The following is a 21,234-nucleotide window of genomic DNA, read 5'->3' on the forward strand; positions in this document are numbered from 1 at the left end:
AGAAGAGTAGACAAGTAGGCAAATTTCAGAGAAGAGTACAAGTAATAGGGTAGTGATCCATTATCCCCAAGAGGAAGCTTATGGATTACAGTGAGGATCAAAGTAGCAGAGGACCTGAACTTAAAAAGGAAAGTAGGAGAGCAAAAAGCGGATATGAACCAGCAGGTGGAATAAAGGAAAAATCCTAAATTGTTTACAAATACATTAAGGGTAAAAGGATAACTAGGGAAAGATCCCCAATAAGGATCACAGTGGTAATTTGTGTGTGGAGCCAGAGGACATAAGTAGGGTTCTAATTGAATACTTTGTGTCAGTGTCGACCAGTGAGAGAGGTAATCACAGAGAAGAGCTGTGATACAATTAAACAAATGCTCTGACTGATGAAGGCAGTGTACCAAATGCCGCCTTCATCAACCACCCTGTGATTCCACTTTCAAGGAACAATGTACATGCACCTCTAGGTCTCTCTGTTCGACAACAGTCCCCAGGGCCTTACCATAAATTGTGTAAGTTTCACCCTGGTTTGTCTTATCAAAATGCAACACCTCGCCTTTATCAGAATTAAACTCCATCTTCCATTCCTTGGCCCACTGGCTCAGTTGATCAAGATCCCGCTGTAGTCTTAGATAACCTTCTTCAACGTCTATATAGAAACATAGAAAATAGGAGCAGGCTGATCATCCCACTCAATAGCCTAATCCTGCTGTTTCCTCATAATCTTTGATCCCATTCGCCCCAAATACTATATCCAGCTGCCCCTTGAATATGTTCAATGTTTTGGCCTCAACTGCTTCCTGTGGTAATGAATTCCACAGGCTCACCACTCTTTGGGTGAAGAAATGTCTCTGCACCTCTGTCCTAAATGGTCTACACTGAATCCTCAAGACTGTCACTCCTGGTTCTGGACTCCCCCACCAACCTCCCTGCATCTACCCAGTCTAGTCCTGTTAGAATTTTATAAGTCCCTATGAGATTCTCCTCCTCCACCACCACCACCAAACCACCCCCCCGCCCCTCTTCATTCGTCTGAACTCCAGTGAAAACGATACTAACCTAGTCAATCTCTCCTCATACATCAGTCTCGCCATCCCTGGAATCAGCCTGTGCTGCACTCCCCCAAGAACAAGACAGCCCTTCCTCAGAAAAGGAGACCAGAACTGCTCACAATATTCTAGGTGTGGCCTCACCAAGGCCCTGCATAATTGCAACAACACATCTCTGCCGTATTTGAAACATCTTGCAATGAAAGCCAACATGCCATTTGCCTTCTTTACTGCCTGCTGCACCTGCATGCTTACTGTCAGTGACTGGTGCTCAGGAACACCCAGATCCCACTGCACACTCCCCTCTCCCAATTTACAGCCATTCAGGTAATAATCTGCCACCTTATTTTTGCTCCCAAAGTAACTAACTTCCTACTTCTCCAAATTATACTGTATCTGCCATTGATTTGTCCACTCACCCACCTGACCAGATCATTCTAAAGGATCTCTGCATCCTTGTCACAGTTTACCCTCCCACCCAACTTGGTATCATCTGCAAACTTTGAGATGTTACATTTTGTTTCCTTATCGAAATCATTAATATATATTGTGAATAACTGGGGTTGCAGCACCAATCCCTGTGGCACCCCACTAGTTACTGCCTGCCAATTTGAAGAATACCCATGAATTCCTACTTTTTGTTTCTTCTCTGCCAACCAGTTTTCTATCCACCAATTTTGGTGTCATCCACAATCTTAGTAACTGTGCCTCCTATATTCCCATCCAAATCATTTGTATAAGTGACAAATGACAGTTGATGCAGAACTGATCCCTGTGACACACTGGCCTCCAGTGTGGAAAACAGCCCTCTACCACTACCCCGTTTCTCCCAAAGGCAAGTTAATTTTGTATCTAGTTACCTAGCTCTCCCTGGATGCCATGTGATCTAACTTTATTGACCAGTCTACTATGTGGTATGCTGTCGAAGGCCTTGCTAAAGTCCATGTAGACAATGAGTACCCACTGCTCTCATCTATTTTCTTGGTCACCCTTTCATAAAACCCTTCAAAGATCAACTTTTCAAGACATGATTTCCCACACACAGAGCATGCTGACTACTCCTCTTCTGTCCTTGCCTTACCAAATGCACGTAGGTCCTACCAGTCTGTAGTTCCCTGACTTTTACCTGCCCCCTTTCTGCTGGCTCCTTTCTAGGGAATTTTGCAAGCTTACAATAAATGCTCATCTTTACCTAACTGATTCTATGTTTTGATCTTACAAACTAAGATTATTTCCCAGTACAAATCTCATCCCTTCAATAACTGGGTTACCCCACCTCTCTTTCCTTTCTGTCCTTCCAAGATGTGCAGCTTCCTCTTTTTTCCAAATCACTCTTTGAGCTTCATATTCAAATTCCTGATCTTAGCTGCTGCTTGTAGCTGTTCCTATTGGGAGACATCCTGTCATGGTATGTCACAGTGGTCTGTCTTGTGTCATCCTCACATCCACAGTAGCTTGTTTGCAACTGCATTGTAATGCCCATCGTACATTTACACCTCGGTCAACCATTCTTTCTGCTGCCCTCTGCTTTGCCTTCTGGAAGTAAATTTTACAGGTTTTCAGTTCTGATCAAATGTACTGGGAGGCTGGGAACACAAAACAAGTGTGGAGTACGAGGAAAGTAGAAAGAAACTTAAGCAAGGAATAAGGATGACTAAAAGGGGTCACGAAAAGTCATTGACTAGCAGCACTAAGGAAAATCCCAAGACTTACTATGCATACATAAAGAGCAAGATGGTAGTCAGAGAGACGGTTGGCCCACTCAAAGACAGGGGAGGGAATCTATGCATGAAGCCAGAAGAAATGGATGAAGTATTAAATGAGACTTTGCATCAGTATTCATCAAAGTGTAGGACTTGGTGAATGATGAGTCTGGGAAAGAGTGTGTAGATAGATTGTGCCATATTGAGATCAAAAAGGAGGAGGTATTGTGATTCTTGAGAAACAGTAAGATAGACAAGTCTCCAGGGCCTGATGGGATATAACCCAGAATACTGAGAGAGGCAAGGGAGGAAATTGCTGGGGCCCTGAGAAAAACCTTTGTATCCTCACTGGCTACAGAGGAGGATGTGGAGATGCTGGCGTTGGACTGGGGTAAACACAGTCATGACAGGTTTATTTGGTACAAATGCCAGTAGCTTTTGGGGCTTTTCACCTGACAAAGGGGAAAAGCCCTGAAAGCTAGTGGCGTTTGCTACCAAATAAACCAGTTAGTCTTTAACCTGGTGTTGTGGGACTTCTTATTGTACAGAGGAGGAACCAGAGGACCGGAGAATAGCCAATGTTGTTCCTTTGTTTAAGAAGGTGATCCTTATGTAAGTGGTTGGGAAATTATTGAAGAGGATTCTTCGGGACAAGATTTACTTCCGCTTGGAAATAAGTGGACATGTTAACGAGAGCCACCGTGGTTTTGTGAAGGGGAGGTTATATCTCACTAACTTGATCAGGTTTTTCGAGGAAGTGATGAAGACAATTCATGAGGGCAGTGAATGTTGTCTATATGGACTTCAGTAAGGCCTTTGACAAGGTCCCTCAGGGCAGACTGGTACAGAAGGTGAAGTCGCATGGGATCAGAGATGTGCTGGCAAGATGGATACAGAACTGGCTCGGTCATAGAAGACTGAGGGTAGCAGTGGAAGGGTGGGTTTCTAAATGGAGGGTTGTGACAAGTGGCGTTCCTCAAGGATCAGTGCTGGGACCTTTGCTGTTTGTAATATACAGAAATGATTTGGAAGAAAAAGAAAACTGGTTTGATTAGTAAGTTTGCAGACAACACAAAGGTTGGTGGAATTGCGCATAGTGATGAGGACTGTCAGAAGATATAGCAGAGTATAGATCGGTTGGAGACTAGGGCGGAGAGATGGCAGATAGAGATTAATCTGGACAAATATGAGGTCATTTTGGAAGGTCTAATACTGATAAGAAATATACAGTTAATGGCAGAACCCTTAAGAGCATTGATAGACAGAGGGATCTGGGTGTACAGGTACACAGATCACTAAAGTGGCAACGCAGGTGGAGAAGGTAGTCAAGAAGGCTTACGGCATCATTGCCTTCATCAGCCAAGGCATTGAGTTTAAAAATTGGCAAGTCATGTTGCAGCTTCATAGAACTTGGGATATAACATTCAATTGTGGTCGCCACACTACTAACAGGATGTGGAGACTTTGGAGAGGGTACAGAAAAGATTTATCAAGTTGTTGCCTGGTATGGAGAGCATAAGTTATGAGGAGAGGTTGGAGAAACTTGGTTTGTTCTCACTGGAACGATGAAGGTTGAGGGGTGACCTGATAGAAGTCTATAAGATTATGAGTGGCATGGGCACAGTAGATATTGGAAGCTTTTTCCCAGGGTGGAAGAGTCAATTACTAGGGGGCATAGGTTTACGGTGCAAGGGTTAAGGTTTTAAGGAGATGTACGAGGGAAGTTCTTTGCACAGAGGGTGTGGGTGCCTGGAACTCATTGCCGGGGGAGGTAGTGGAAGCAGATATGATAGTGACTTTTAAGGGGCATCTTGACAAATACATGAATAGGATGGGAGTGGAGTGATATGGTCCACGGAAGGGTAGGGGGTTTTAGTTCGGTCAGGCAGAGTGGCCAGTGTAGGCTTGGAAGCCCAATGGGCCTATTTCTGTGCTGTAATTTTCTTTGTTCTTTGTACAAAATACTGATATTTCCATTTCCAAGAATCATGAATAGGTATAGAATTCCTACAGTGCAGAAGGAGATCGATTGGCCCATCAAGCCTGCACTAACAAGAATCGCACCCCAGGCCCGATCCCTGTAATCCCACATATTTATCCTACTAATCTGCCTGATACTAAGGAGCAATTTAGCATGGCCAAACAACCTAACCCACACATTTTTGAACTGTGGGAGGAAACTGGAGTACCTGGAGTAAACCCACGCAGTTACAGGGAGAATGTGCAAACTCCACACAGCCACCCTATACTGGAATTGAACCCAGGTCCCTGGGGCTGTGAGGTAGCAGTGCTAACCACTGTGCCATCATGTTGCCCCGTGTCTTTTTGCTCTTGCAATTTCAAACTCCTCTTCATTTATCTTATGGACTGTATGTTGAATTTTAAACTTGTCACTTGGTATCCAGATTTCAAAGGCCTCTATTTCTTCCACAGATTTTTATTTATTGTTTACTTATTTATTGATCTTATTCACCCTAATCCAATTTGTTTGTGGCTCAGGTAGTAATCTAGAGATGATTATGTTTCTGGTCCTGCTTCTGAATTTGGCCCCAAGCTGCTCATACTCCCTCAGCAGACTCGATCATACTCCTTCTTTCTCAGTCCTCCTTAGGTCTTTTCTACCCAAATGGATCACAACAACTGCATTCTTCCCCCTCACTCCAAGTTCCTTTCTAGTTCCAAGGCACCGGACAAGCCACACAGCCTTTGGGATTCATGTTTTTGTCTGCAGAGAACAGTATCTATGCCCAAACCATACTGTCCCACACTAGAACTATATTCCTTTTAATTCTTGTCTATTCCTCCATGAATGGCCCCCTGCACTACTGTGCTGTGGTCAGTTTGTTCATCCTCCCTGCACTTTTGCTGCTCTTGTTCATACAAGCTGCAAGGACACAGAATGTGTTGGACCAACTCGTGTTGAAGAGCAGAAGGATCTTGGGGTCCGGGTCCACAGGACTCTTAAATCGGCCTCGCAGGTGGAGGAGGTGGTCAAGAAGGTGTATGGTGTACTGGCCTTCATTAATCGAGGGATTGAGTTTAGGAGTCGGGAGGTAATGCTGCAACTTTATAAGACCCTTGTCAGGCCTCATTTGGAGTACTGTGCGCAGTTCTGGTCACCTCACTATAGGAAAGACGTAGAAGCTATTGAAAGGGTACAGAGGAGATTTACAAGGATGTTGCCTGGACTGGGAGGCATGCCTTATGAAGTTAGGTTGAGGGAGCTGGGACTCTTCTCCCTGGAGAGACGAAGGTTGAGAGGCGACCTGATAGAAGTTTATAAGATGTTGAGAGGAATAGATAGGGTGGATTCTCAGAGGCTATTTCCCCGGGTTGAAATGGTCGCTACGAGAGGACACAGGTTTAAGGTGCGGGGAGGAAAGTACAGAAGTGATGTTAGGGGTAAGTTTTTCACTCAGAGGGTGGTGAATGAATGGAATCGGCTGCCGTCAGTGGTGGTGGAGGCGAACTCGCTGGGGTCTTTTAAAAGACTTCTGGATGAGTATATGGGGTTTAATGGGATTGGGGGTTATAGATAGGTCTATAGATTGGTAGGTGTTGATGTGATCGGCGCAACTCGTGGGCCAAAGGGCCTGTTTGTGCTGTAGTGTTCTATGTTCTATGTTTAACTCAGCAATCATCTGGGTCCTCTTATCTGCATCAGTGAAGTTACCCACTCCTATCCCTGACCATGAGCTAAATTTGATGTACCTACTTGAAGGAATCTGACAACTGGATAATCTTTCTCCCCCTCCATTAACATTCAGTTTTTGAGCTGCAGACGCGTACTGCTGATGTGGTTGCCGTGGATCACACTGATGTCCGCTAAGGGTGGGAGGAAGGTCAAGAAAGCAGTTGTCAGAGAAGATTAAACAGTTATCGGAACTTGCAAGTGCCTCTGCACTTAATATGGGGAGTTGGCAGCATAATGGTATTATCTCTGTGTACAAGTAATCCAGTGACCCAGGTTAATGCTCTGGGTTCGAATACATCATAACAGATGATGAAATCTGAATTCAATAAAAAATCTGTCATTAAAAGTCTGATGATAACCATGAGTCCATCGTTGTTGTTGTAAAAACCCATCTGGTTCATGAATGTCCTTTAAGGAAGGAAATCTACCACTCTTACCTTGTCTGGCCTGCATGTCCAGATCCACAGCAATGTGGGTGACTCTTAAATGCCTCTTAAAATGATCTAACAAACCACTCAAAGGGTAATAAGGGATAGGCAATAAAAGCTGGTCAGCCAACAAATAAAAAAAGTGTGTTCCTAGGATGGTATGTTGCTCCCCTGGTGTCAGAATCAAGGATGTCACTGGGTGACTTACCAGGGTGTTGCCAGGACTGGAGTGTTTTAACTATGAAGTTAGTTATGAAGAGAAGTTGGTTAGGCTGGGGTTGTTTTCCTTCGAGCAAAGAAGGCTGAGACAGGTCTTGATTGAGGTGTACAAAATTGTGAGGGACACAGGATAGTCTTTCTGTTCCTATCACACCTTTGAATGGAATATTTCCAAATTTGCACATGATACAAAGTTGGATGGGAGGGTGAGCTGTGAGGAAGATGCAGAGATGCTTCAGCGTGGTATGGACAGGCTGAGGGAGTGGGCATATGCATGGTAGATGCGGTATTATGTGAGTAAATGTGGAGTTATTCACTTTGGCAGTGGCAATAGGAAGAGAACTTGTTACTTGAATGGGTGTAGATTGACGGTGGTAGATACGTAGCGAAACCTTGGTGTCTTCATGCATCAGTTGCTGAAAGTACGTGTGCAGATACAGCAGGCAATAAAGAAGGCAAATGGTGTGTTGGCTTTCACTGCGAGAGAATTTGAGTATAGGAATACAGATGGGCCGAAGGGCCTCTTTCTGCACTGTGGGGTTCTATGATTCACTGCAAATGCATTGGCATTGGTGAGGCCACACCAATTGTGAGCAGTTTGGTATCCTTATCTGAGGAGCGATGTCCTTGCTATAGAGGGAGTATAGCGAAGGTTTACCAGGCTGATTCTTGGGATGGCAGGTCCGTCATATGAGAACAAAGTATAGCACACAAACAGGCCTTTCGGCCTCCAAGCCTGTGCTGATCATGATGCTCTAACTAAAAAAAAACCTGCCCTTATTTGTTCCACATCCCTCTACTCCCTCCCTATTCATGTCCCAATCAGATGCCTCTTAAATGTTGCTAATGTCCCTGCTTCCACAATATCCTCTGGCAGCACGTTCCAGGCACTCGCCACTCTCTATGTGAAAAACTTCCCCTATGCATTTCCCTTAAACCTTCTGCCCTCATCTGCCCTTGTAATTCTCATTTCCACCCTTGGAAAAAGCCTCTGTCTATCCATCTTGTTTATGCCACTCACAATTTTGTAAACCTCTATCAGGTCTTCCCTCAGTCTCTGTATTTCCAATGAAAACAATCCTAGTTTATTCAATGTCTCCTCATAGCCAACACCCTTGAGGCCAGGCAACATCCTTCTCAGTCAGGAGGAGCTTCGACGTCCATCTGATAGTGTGGTGTCCGGAACTCCCAAATTCAGTCTAACCAAAGTTTTATAGAGCTGCAACATGATTTCTCAGCTCCTGTACCCAGTGCTTTGGCTGATGAAGGCAAGCATACCATAAGACTTCTTAAACACCTTGGCCACCTGTGTTGCCACGTTTGGGGAACTGTGGACCTGCACGCCCAGATCCCTCTGTATGTTAATGTTCCTAAGGGTTCTGCATTTACAGTATAATTCATACCTAAATTTGATCTTCCAAAATGCAACACCTTGCATTTGTCTGGAGTAACTCCATGAAGGGAGATTAAGTCGGTTAAGACTGTATTCATTGGAGTTTAAAAAATGAGAGGAGATCTCCTAGAAACTTACAAAATTCTAACAGGATTAGACTTGCAAAATTCAGAAAGAATGTTCACCAATGGTGGGGAAGTCCAGGATTAGGGAGTTATAGTTTGAGGATAAGGGATAAACCTTAAAGAACTGAGGTGAGGAGAGGCTGAGGGATTTGGGGTTGTTTTCGCTGGAAAGAAGGCGGCTAAGAGGGGATCTTATTGAAACATCTAAGATGATTAGAGGTTTAGATAGGGTGGATAGTGATAGCCTTTTTCCTCTGATGGAGAAATCTAGCACGAGGGGGCATGGCTTTAAATTAAGGGGGGGTAGTTATAGGACGGATGTCAGGGGTAGGTTCTTTACCCGGAGGGTGGTGAGGGATTGGAATGCCCTGCCTGCTGCAGTTGTAAATGCACCTAGTTTGGGGGCGTTTAAGAGATCCGTGGATAGGTTTATGGACGAAAAGGGATTGGTTTAGGTTAGTGGGTCATTGTTTTGTAACTGGTCGGCGCAACATCGTGGGCCGAAGGGCCTGTTCTGCGCTGTAATGTTCTATGTTCACCCAGAGGGCAGTGAATGTGTGGAATTCACTACTACAGAAAGTGGTTGAGGCCAAAATGTTGTGTGATTTCAAGAAGAAATTAGATACATCTCTTGGGGGCTAAAGGGATCATGGGATATGGGGAGAAGGAGGATCAGGATATTATAGATGATCTGGAGGAGGGGGCTGAGTGTAGAGAGATGAAATTTGCTGATGACATGAAGTTGAGTGGAAAAGCAAATTGCATGGAGGGTGTAGAAAGTCTGCAGAGAGATCTGGATAGGCTGAGCGAGTGGGCGAGGACCTGGCAGATGGAGTATAATGTTAGCAAGTGTGAGGTTATCCACTTTGGCAGAAATGATAGTGGGAGGGATTATTATTTAAAAGGCGAAAAGCTGCAGCATGCTACGGTACAGAGGGACCTGGGGGTCCTTGTGCATGAGTTGCAAAAACCCAGTCTGCAGGTGCAGCAGGTGATCAAGAAGGCGAATGGAATGTTGGCCTTTATAGTGAGGGGGATAGAATATAAAAGCAGGGAGGTCTTGCTGCAACTGTACAGTGTACTGGTGAGGCAGCAGCTGGAGTACTGTGTGCAGTTTTGGTCGCCACACTTGCGCAAGGACATATTGGCCTTGAAGGGAGTGCAGAGGAGGTTTGCTAGGCTGATACCGGAGATGAGGAGGTTGGACTATGAAGAAAGGCTAAATAGACTGGGTCTGTACTCGTTGGAGTTTAGAAGGATGAGGGGGGATCTTACAGAGACATATAAGATAATGAAGGGGATGGATAGGGTAGAGGTAGAGAGATTCTTCCCGCTTAGAAAGGATAGCAGGACCACGGGGACACAGCCTCAAGATAAGGGGGGTGGTGGGGGGCAGTTTAGATCGGCGTTGAGGAGGAACTTCTTCACTCAAAGGGTGGTGAATCTCTGGAATTCTCTGCCCATTGAAGTGGTGGAGGCTACCTCGCTGAATATATTTAAGTCACGGGTAGATAGGTTTCTGATAGACAAGGGCATTAAGCGTTATAGGGAGAAAGCGGGAAAGTGGAACTGATCCACTTCAAATCAGCCATGATCTTATTGAATGGCGGGGCAGGCTCGAAGGGCTAGATGGCCTACTCCTGCTCCTATTTCTTATGTTCTTATTAAATTTGATAATCAGCCATGATCATAATGAATGGTGGAACAGGCTCGAATGGTCTGCTCCTGCCTCTAGTTTCTATCATATCTATCATGGGCGGCACGGTAGCACAGTGGTTAGCCCTGCTGCTTCACAGCTGCAGGGTCCTGGGTTCAATTCCTGGCTCGGATCACTGTCTGTGTGGAGTTTGCACATTCTCTTCGTGTCTGTGTGGGTTTCCTCTGGGTGCTTCGGTTTCCTCCCACAGTCCAAAGGTGTGCAGCTTAAGTTGATTGGTTATGTTAAGAAATTGCCCATTAGTGTCCAGGTATGTGTAGGTTAGAGAGATTAGAGGGCATAATATGTAGGGATTGTGTTCAGTGCAGACTCGATGGGCTGAAGGGCCTCATTCTGCACTGTAGGATTCTATGATATAGTAAGCTGATCTTTCTCTTCAGCCTATCTGTAAATGCAACACCATATTCTGCACTATCCTTTCTCCCTTTTGAACAATCTGTTTTGTGTGTCTAGTATGCAAGAAACAACAGTTTTCACTATATCCCAAAACGTGACAATAATAAATCAAAACTGATACGAAGGAACCTTTCAGATTCATAGAGGAATCACTAACCAAGGACCATCAAATTAAAATGAAAGCAAATTACTGTCAATTTTCTGTGAGGGGATTGTTAACAAAACAGCCTGGTCCACATTGGTACCAAATGCACAAATGGGATGAAGTTCTGCAGGCAGATTTCTGGGTGCTTGGAAAGAAATTTAAAATACCTTGAGGGTAGTAATCTCCACACAGGTGAATGCAGAAATAGGAGGATAATGCAGTTGAAAATGTGGCTGGAGAGTTCGTGCAGGTGGGAGGGATTTTGGCTTTCTGGGACTTCGGAACCAGTTCTGGAGATGGGACATGTACTCGCTGGACAAGTTCCACCTTAACAAGCCAGGACCAATGTTGTAATAGTGAGGTTTGCTGGTGTTGTTTGGGAAGATCTAAATGACTAGACAGGGGGATGGGAACCTGACCACAGACTGAAAAGGTGGAGAAGCAAAGCTTGAAATCAGAGACTTAAAATTAGTAATTGAGTGTGGTTGGCTGAGGAAATAAAGGCTGTGAAAAATAAAGGAGTTGTTTAATGGTTAACATTTGGACTCCAATGCGAGGAATCTAGTGACCAAAATGGATGAGTGGAGGACAGGTAGATGCTTTTAAGTATGATGTCATAGCTATTACTAAAACATGACTGAAGGAAAGATGGGAATGGCAGCTCCAAGTTAGAGAGTATTCAGTTGAGGTAGAGAAGGGGATGAATAAAGTTAAGAGTCATGATATTGGTTAAACAATGTCAGGAAAGATGATATGATAGAAGGAGCTGATGTCTTGTTAGTCCTCCCAAAATACAAGAGGATGCACAATGAATGGTTGGACACTAGAAAATGTGGAAGACAAATGGGACCTTGAGATGCATGTCCTGAAAGCAACAGAATTAGTAGATAAGGTGATTAAGAAGCCAAATAGGATACTTGCCTTTATTGATCAAGCCATCGGATATAAAAGCAGGGAGGTTATGAAGAAGCTGTATAAAATGCTTGCTTGGCCACAGCTAGAGTTCTATGTGTAGTTCTGGTCACCATACAACAGGAAAGATATGATTGCACTAGAAAGGGTGCAGAAGGAAGTTACCAAGATGTTGCCTGAACTGGAGTGTTTCAACTATGAAGAGAGGCTGGTTAGACTGAGGTTATTTTCCTTGAAGCAGAGAAAACTGAACAGGGGATTTGATTCACAGATCACAGAATACTACAGTGCAGAAGAGGCCCTTTGGCCCATTGAGTCTGCCCCAACACATGATAGGCCCTGACCTGACCACCTAATCCCACTTGCCAGCAGTTGGCTCATGGCCTTGAATGTTAAGGCGTGCCAAGTACTCACCCAGGTACTTTTTAAAGGATGTGAGGCATCCCTTCTTCACCACCCTCCCAGGCATTGCACTCCAGACCGTCACCACCCTCTGGGTAAAAAATGTTTTTCCTCAAATCTTCCCTAAACCTCCCAGCCCTCACTTTTAATTTGTGTCCCCTTGTAATTGACCCTTCAACTAAGAGGAACAGGTGCTCCCTATCCACTCTGTGAATCCTTCCTAAAATGTGGCGACCAGAACTGCACACAATACTTTAGCTGTGGCCTCGTTAAAGTTCTATACAACTCCATCATGACCTCTCTGGTTTTTAATCTATACCCCAATTGATATGCCTTTTTCACCACCCTATTAACCTGCCTTCTGCCTTCAGAAAGCTGTGAACAAATACGCCAAGGGTCCCTTTGTTCCTCAGAACTTCCTAGTGTCAGACCTTTCACAGTATACTTCCTTGTCAAATTACTCCTTCCAAAGTGTATCACCTGACACTTTTCAGGGTCAAGTTCCATCTGCCATTAGAGTCATAGTCATAGAGATTTACAGCATGGAAACAGGCCCATATCCCTCTATACTTATCTTACCCACATAACTGTCTAAATGTTTTTTAAAAGACAAAATTTTATCTGCTTGTTCCAGACACTCACCACCCTCTGTGAAAAAATTGCCCCGTGGATACTTTTGTATCTCTCCCCTTTCATCTTAAACCTATGCTGTCTAGTTTTAGACTCCCCTCCTTTTGAGAAAAGATATTGACTAGCTGATCTGTGCCCCTCAGTATTTTATAGACCTTTATAAGATCACCCCTCAGCCTTCTGTACTCCAGAGGAAAAAGTCTCAGTCTATCCAGCCTCTCCTTATACCTCAAACCATCAAGTCCTGGTAGCATCCTAGTGAATTTCCCTTCTGCACTCTTTCTAGTTTAATAATATTGTTTCAATAATAGGGTGATAAGAACTGTACACAGTATTCCAAGTATGGCTGTACCAATGTCTTGTACAACTGCAACAAGATATTCCAAGTCCTGCATTCAATGTTCTGACTGATGAAACCAAGCACGCTGTGTTTTCTGTGTTTCTTTTAGATTCCAGCTTCCCCTCTAATTTGCTTTTAATTTAAATCTATGTTCTCTGATTATTGATCCCCCACCAAGGGAAAAGGTTCCTTCCTATCTACCCTAAAAATTTTGTACACCCCAAGAACAGAGACTGTGAGGCTCTAGAGAAAATTATCATAGGGAGTGACAAGGCCTTTTTTTACGAGCTCTGTCCACATGACTGCATTTTCAAGGAACTATGAACATGTACCCCTGGATCTCTTTGTTCTGCAACACCCGACCATTAACTGAGTAAGTCCTACCCTGATTCAATCACTAATCCATCCATTTGACTATCTCACCTATATCTTCCTTTAACCTAAGACACTGAACCTCACTGCTAACTACCTGGCCAATCTTTATGTCATCAGCAAATTTACTCATCCTATCCTCCGAATTGTCATCTATGTCATTTATATAAATGATGGAACAATTGGGGGAGCAACACAGATCCCTGTGATATGTCATCTGTCATCACCCCCTATCTCCTACCGCTAAACCTTTGCGATCACCCTGTATCTCATGGGCATTTACCTTCTTAAAAAGTTTCCCATGTGGGACTTTGTCAAAGGCTTTGCTGAAATCCATGAACTGCACTACCCTCATGCACATGCTCGGTTACATGGTCAAAAAATTCAATCAAATTTGTTAGGCATGACCTCCCTCTGACAAAACCATGCTGATGATCTCTGATCAAACCTTGCCTCTTCAAATAGAGATAGATTCTCTCCTTCAGAGTCTTCTCCAGTAGTTTCCCAACCAGAGACATGAGACTCACCAGCCTGTAGTTTGCTGGCGTGTCTCTACAACCTTTCTTAAATAGTGGGACCGCATTAGTTGTTCCCCAGTCCTCTGGCAATTCCCTGGCCGCTGGGGAAGAATTAAAAATTTGGGTCAATTTCCTCCTTTGCCTCTTTGGGACACAATTCATCTGGACCTGAAGATTTGTCCACTTTTAAGCCCACCAATACCTTGTCACTCCATATGATGAAGCTGGAATCTAAAAGAAACACAGGAAGTGCTGGAAATGATTTAAAATATGGAGCAGGAGATTCAGAGGGCATTTAAAGAAAAACATTTTCATTCAGAGGGTGTTCAAGATCTGGAACTCGCTGCCTGAAAGGGTGGAAATAGGAACCCTCAAACATTTAAATTTCTTTGATCTTTATGGCTACAGACCAAGTGCCGAAAATGGGATTAGAGTAGATAGGTGCTTGATGGCTGGTACAGACATGATGGGCCGTGGGGCTCCTCAATGCTGTAAAACTCTATGAACATCACAATTAAGCCCTAAGGTCAAAGCGGGTTCAATTCAAAAGTCACACTTGGAGTCTTTCATATTTTTCCAGCCAAACATCTGAGGGGGCAGAAGGGCAATGTGTTGCCATATCAGCTTCTAGCACCCCACCCCAGCAACCTTTTTCGCACCTTCCCTTTGCATTCCCCCTCCCTATTAACCCAGGAGTGTTCCCCCACCCCTCCCTAGCCTGGCGTGTTCCTGCATCCCCCCCCTAGCCTGTAGTGTCGCCCCCACACCCCAGCCTGGCGTATCGTGCCCCCACACAGCCCCCCTCCAGCCTGGAGTGTCGGCTATCCTATTCTGCCCCGCCCGAAGTGTGGGGCGTGCCTCTGTGGCTTGGGGCGTGCCAGCCCCTCCCCTACCCGTTTTGAGGCGTGCCAGCCCCTCCCTTTGGCTTGGGGTGCACTGGCTCTGCCCCTGCCCCCCAGCTTTGGGTGCGTCAGGGTGCTCCAAAGGAGCTCAACCCTCTGAGAGAAGAAAATCCTTCTCATCTCAGTCTTAAATTGGTGCACATTTATTCTGAGACTCTGCTCATTTGTCCTAGATTCTTCACTGAGGGAAAACATCCTCTCAACGTTTACCATGTCAAGCCCCTTAAGAATGTTATATTTTTCAATGAGATCACCTGTCAATCTTCCGAATTCCAGTGCGTAGAATCCTAACCATTTTCCTCCTAAGACAACCCTTCCATACCAGGGATCATCAAAGAACAAAGAAAATTACAGCATAGGAACAGGCCGTTCGGTCTGTGAAGCCTGCACCGACCACGCTGCTTGACTTAACTAAAACCCTCTACCCTTCTGGGGACCATATCCCTCTATTTTCATCCTATTCGTGTACTTGCCAACTCGCCTCTTAAAAGTCAGTACTGTATCCGCTTCCACTACCTTCCCCGGCAACGGGTTCCAGCACCCACTACTCTGTGTGTAAAAAATCTGCCTTGTACATCTCCTTTAAATCTTGCTCCTTGTACCTTAAACCTATGCCCCCTTGTAATTGACTCTTCCACTCTGGGAAAAAGCTTCTGTCTCTCCACCTGTCCATGCCTCTCATAATCTTAAAGACTTCTATCAGGTCTCCCTTCAACCTCAGTTGCTCTAGTGAGGAGAAACCAAGTTTCTCCAACCTCTCCTCATCTCGAATGCCCTCCATACCAGGCAACATCCTAGTAAATCTTTTCTGTACCTTCTCCAAAGCCTCCACATCGTTCTGGTACTGTGGCAACCAGAATTGAACACTATATTCCAAGTGTGGCCTAAGTAATGTTCTATAAGGCTGCAACATGACTTGCCACTTTTTAAACTCAATACCCCGGCTGATGAAGGCAGGCATGCAGTATGCCTTCTTGACTACCTTCTCCACCTGCATGGCCACTTTCAGTGACCTATGTACCTGTACGCTCAGATTTCTTTGTCTATCAATACCCTTAAAGGTTCTGCCATTTACTGTATATATCCTATCAGTATGAGATCTTCCAGAATGCATTACCTCACATTTGTCCAGATTAAACTGCATCTGCCATCTCTCCGCCCAAGTCTCCAGCTGATGGTCCTCATCGCACTCCACAAATCCACCAACCTTTGTGTCATCTGTGAACTTACTAATCAATCCAGTTACTTCTTCCTCTAAATCATTTATGTATATATTTCACAAACAGCAAAGGTCCCGGCACTGATCCCTGAGGAACACAACTTGTCACAGCCCTCCATTCAGAAACACACTCTTCCACTGCTACTCTCTCTTTGACCGAGCCAGTTTTGTTTCCACATTGCCAGCTCGTCTCTGATCCCATGCAACTTCACCTTCTGCACCAGTCTGCTGTGAGGGATCTTGTCAAAAGCCTTACTGAAGTCCATGTAGACAACATCCACTATCCTACTGTACTCAATCATCTTTGTCACTTCCTTGAAAAACTCGATCAAGTTAATGAGACACAACGTCCCCTTCACAAAACTATGTTGCCTCTCACTAATACGTACACTTATTTCCAAGTGGGAATAAATCCTGTCTTGAAGAATCTTCTCCAATAATTTCCCTCTCACTGATGTAAAGCTCACCGGCCTGTAATTACCTGGATTATTGTTGCTACCCTTCTTAAACAGTGGAACAACACTGGCTATTCCCCAATCCTCTGGGACCTCCCCTGTAAGAAGTCTCACAACACTGGGTTTATTTGATAGTAAACCCACAAGCTTTTGGATAATATACTGGTTGGACTTTAACCTGGTGTTGTGAGACTTCTTACTGTGTTTACCTCAGTCCAACGCATCTCCACGCCATGACCTCCCCTGTAGCCAGTGAGGATACAAAGATTTCCCTCAAGGCCCCTAGTGAACCTTCTCTGAACTGCCTCCAATTAAATAATATCTTTCCTTAAATAAGGGAACCAAAACTGCTTCCTCCAGAGGTGATCTCATCAGCACCTTGTCCAGTGACCATTCCTTTTTTTTGCACATCTGTGGTGTTCTCGCATTATTGCTCCCTCTCTATTTCGAGCTCTGTGGAATCCTACCTTTCTGTTTCTTAAATCTAATCACTTGGATTCCTTTTCAAGGATATTCTACCTTTCCAACACTACAATTTCACCCCTAGTTGTTAATTTTAAATCTGTGTTTATATTCTTGTTAATCAGAGTATTAACTGATGTGAGGTAAAAGCTTATATGAAGTTAGGTCACAGATGAGCTACGATCTCACTGAATGGCAGAAGGTAAGAGGTTAACTTGATTTATGTCCGTTTGAATTGGTAGATTAAGTGATCTAAGTGTCATTTTTGGAATTGTACAGAGACATAATTGGATAGGTAGAGAGCAATTAGTTCCTCTGGCAGGGGAATCAATGATGTGGAGATGCTGGCAATGGACTGATGACTCGCATTCCAACCATATTTTGTAAATTGAGTTTTATGTCTTTATATGCTCTGTTTGTGAACTGAAATCCCACTCACCTGATGAAGGAGCAGCGCCCCATAATCTCGAGGCTTGTGTTACCAAATAAACCTATTGGACTTTAACCTGGTGTTGTGAGATTTCTTACAGGGCAATCAATAACAGGAGGGCCTAATGTGAACATTAGACCTAGGCCAACTCTCAGTTTGTGAAAAGTTAGTACAAATCTAGAACTTGTTCTTCCAAATGGAAGCTGAGACAGTTTCTGTTTGCTGTTATTAATATTTCAGGTTGGAGTGTTGAAGTCCATAAAGTTGCACTTTGTTGGAACTACAGTGCATTGTGCAAAATTTGAACCTTGAAATTTAGTTCTTCAGGCAATGTACTTAGCGCAATGTCTTGTCATTGTTCCTTGTTACGATTTAAGGACTGATTCTATTAACCTAATAATGTTTAAGGGTAAAATAAAAGCCTTCTAACTGTCTGATCTCAGTTTTGGCTACTCATAATTAGTCCAATGTGATTGCACTTTCAAAATCACTTCCTGACTATTGTACTGTTAGTTGAACTGTAAGGTGATAAATGTATGGCGACAAACCACAAACTTACTGGAATATTAAAATACTTCATTCTCTCAACATTATCACAGATAGACCTGCAGAGGTACCAGAAAAACTGCTACAGGAACGATTTCGCAAGCTAGGCAGGTTTCCTGAAGCCTTCTGTTCCATCCAATATAAAGGGACCAGAACATATAATCCTCCAACGGATTTTTCAGGACTGTTACGGATGATTGAACAGCAATTGAACAATAACACAACTCGATCACCCAGACCTCCAGCAATCATTTTCAAGGCTCTGAAAGTAAGATATTGAATTAATATGATTTAGTTGGAAGTATTAAAATCTTGTTTGATTTGGGAGGCTCAGCAGCACCTGCTATCAAAACAAGTGCAAGGATTCAGTCAGATTGGTCACTTCAGATTAGCTAGTCTCACAAGAGAATGCATTTTACTTGTGGGAGTGAATCCTGCCAAACTTTTTATTAACATATTGCAGTGGAGCATATGACACATTTGATTGTGACAAAAGGAGTTTTGAAATGTGAAAAAAACAGCCTATCATGCCACGATTGCATTGTTGATCCAGTAATGTAACTAGTATGCTACCATACTTGGTTTATATAAATTGTTTGAACAGTGCCACTCAAAGAATGTTGGTTAATTTGCTGCTATCTGGTGGAAACTTGGTCCAGATGACAACCCCCTTACCTTTGAACAAGAGGTTTGTAGGTTAAAAAATCTGCCAGTGAAGTTGAGCACTTAACATTTTGTCTTTGACCCTGTATCAAACTACCCTTCTGAACAGCTAAGTAGGAAACCCACAAAGTCACTGGAGACTTTCTTTACATAGGCAAATCAAGTCTCATTCAAGTCATTATGCTCTGATGTGCAATGTTAGTTGAAGGCTTGGGAGTGGAATGATGGCTACACTGCCAGGCAGAGATGTCATGATTCAGCTCATGGGCCAAAAGTGAGTCTTAACCTACCCTCAGCCTTGACTACAAAGACTCTGGGAATGTGTTCTAGACTAATCCAAAAACAAAAGGATAGTCCCAGTTCAATCTGGACAACTTCCAGCAAAACATACATTTACAAAACCAAAATAGCATAATTGTGGAACTATACTGCCCTTGGGCTTGACTTGTGCTTAGCTGAGAATATAGTTAGAACATTTGAGTTTCATTCACTGCATTGTTGATATTGAATAATTGCCAGGCAGCATGGGCGGTGGTGATGCTTTAATGTTTTGATTGAAAAGAAAATCTTCCTAGTCCAAATAGCCTCCTGACCAACCTCACTGTCCCAAAACTAACTGCTGGGTACCTTCCCCTCAGGTTTCCAGCTGACGTCTTCTGACACTCAATAGTTAGATACTGATTCTCGCTGGATGTTGGGCTGGCCTTCAGGAAGAGTTATTTAAACAGTGCCCTATCTTTATGGTTCATAGGGCCATCCCTGTCGTAAGTACATGTGAAATAGGAGTAGCTTGCTCTGCCATAAGTAAGATAATGGCTGATCTGATTATGGCCTTAATTTTCTTGCCTGTCACACACAATGGAGGGTGAACTGTGATGAGGATGCAGAGATCCTTCAGCATGATCTGGACAGGTTGGGTGAGTGGGCAGATCAGTGGTAGATGCAGTATAACTTGAATAATTGTGAGGTTATTCACTTCGGAAGCAAAAACAAAAAGGCAGGTTACTACCTGAATGGCTGTAAATTTGGAGAGGGAAGTGTGCAGTGGGACCTGGTTGTCCTTGTGCACCGTCACTGAAGGTAAGCATGCAGATACAGCAGGTGGTAAAGAAGGCAAATGGTATATTGGTCTGCACTGGGGGAGGTTTTGAGTACAGGAGCAGGGATGGGTTGTTGCAATTATGCAGGGCTTGATGAGGTTACACCTAGAATATTGTGTGTAGTTTTGATTTCCTTTTCTGAGGAAAGATGTTCTTGCTCTTGAGGGAGTGCAGTGAAGGTTTACCAGGCTGATTCCGGGAGTGGTGGTATGAGGAGAGATTGACTAGGTTGGGATTGTTTTCACTGGAGTTCAGATGAATGAGGGGAGAATCTCATAGAGACTTATAAAATTCTAACAGGACTAGACATGGTAGATGCAGGGAGGATGTTTACGATAGTGGGGGAGTCCTGAACCAGGAGCCACAGTCTGAGGATTTGGGGTAGACCATTTAGGATGGAAGTGAGGAGACATTTCTTCACCCAAAGAGTGGTGAGCCTATGGAATTCATTACCACAGGAAGTAGTTGATGCCAAAACGTTGAATGTATTCAAGAGGTGACTAGATATAGCACTTGGGGCGAATGGCTTCAAAAGACTAATGTGCAGAAAAAGTACTTTAGAACATCAGACAATACAAGGTTCTTGTATTGTACTCTTCCCATATCCCACATCACTGTATTAGGTATCTGAATATACAAGTTTGGTCTAACATAACTAATGGAATTATTAATGCCTGTAATTCTTGACAAAGTGAAAATCACTTCATTTAATTGAGGAAAGTAAAACAAAGCATGCAGCAACAGCTCTCATACACACAAGGGAGAAAGCAGGATTCGGCTACAGAGTTGGATGATCAGCCGTGATCATAACGAATGGCGGAGCAGTCCCAAAGAGCCATTTGGCCGCCTCCTGCTTCTATCTTCTATGCTTCTACAACCTTTAAATCCTTGTATTTCATCCTTTCATGAACGATCAAGGCAATGCTGGCTAAGCCAGTATTTATTGCCCAACACTGCCCTGGAGACAATGTTGTGAGCTGTTTTCTTGAACTGCTGCAGGCTATTTGACATATGTGCCCCAACAGTGGTGTTGGGAAGGGTATTCCAGTATTCCAGTGACAGTACCATGCTGCCTTTGTCAATCTGTCCAATGCAGCCTTGAATGTATTCAATAACCCAGCCTCCAATGCACTCTATGGAAGGGAATTCAAAACGTTCTGAGAGAAATAGTTCTCCATCTTTCTGAGAGAAATCTCCATCTTTCTGAGAGAAATAGCTCTTCATCTGCCCGTTGAAGTGGTGAAAGCTGCCTCGCTAAATATATTTAAGACGCGGGTTGATAGGTTTTTGATAGGCAAGGGGATTAAGGGTTATGGGGAGAGGGTGGGAATGTGGAACTGAGACACGACAGATCAGCCATGCTCTTATTGAATGGCGGGGCAGGCTCGAGGGGCTAGATGGCCTACTCCTGCTCCTATTT

At 43.9% G+C, this 21,234-nt stretch overlaps 1 protein-coding gene across 1 annotated transcript in view; it reads left to right on the plus strand.

Annotated features, from left to right (window-relative positions):
• zfyve1 (zinc finger, FYVE domain containing 1) overlaps positions 1-21,234 on the plus strand; it is a 130,134-nt gene that overhangs the window by 10,444 nt on the left and 98,456 nt on the right. Inside the window, exon 3 of the mRNA XM_080202911.1 lies at positions 18,105-18,319. Coding sequence (XP_080059037.1) covers positions 18,105-18,319 — 215 coding nt within the window. The remainder of the gene's footprint in view (positions 1-18,104; positions 18,320-21,234) is intronic.

Source organism: Carcharhinus amblyrhynchos, chromosome 14 (assembly GCF_965287045.1).
Source record: "Carcharhinus amblyrhynchos chromosome 14, sCarAmb.v2.hapA, whole genome shotgun sequence".
In the NCBI taxonomy this organism is placed as follows: Eukaryota; Metazoa; Chordata; class Chondrichthyes; order Carcharhiniformes; family Carcharhinidae; genus Carcharhinus; species Carcharhinus amblyrhynchos.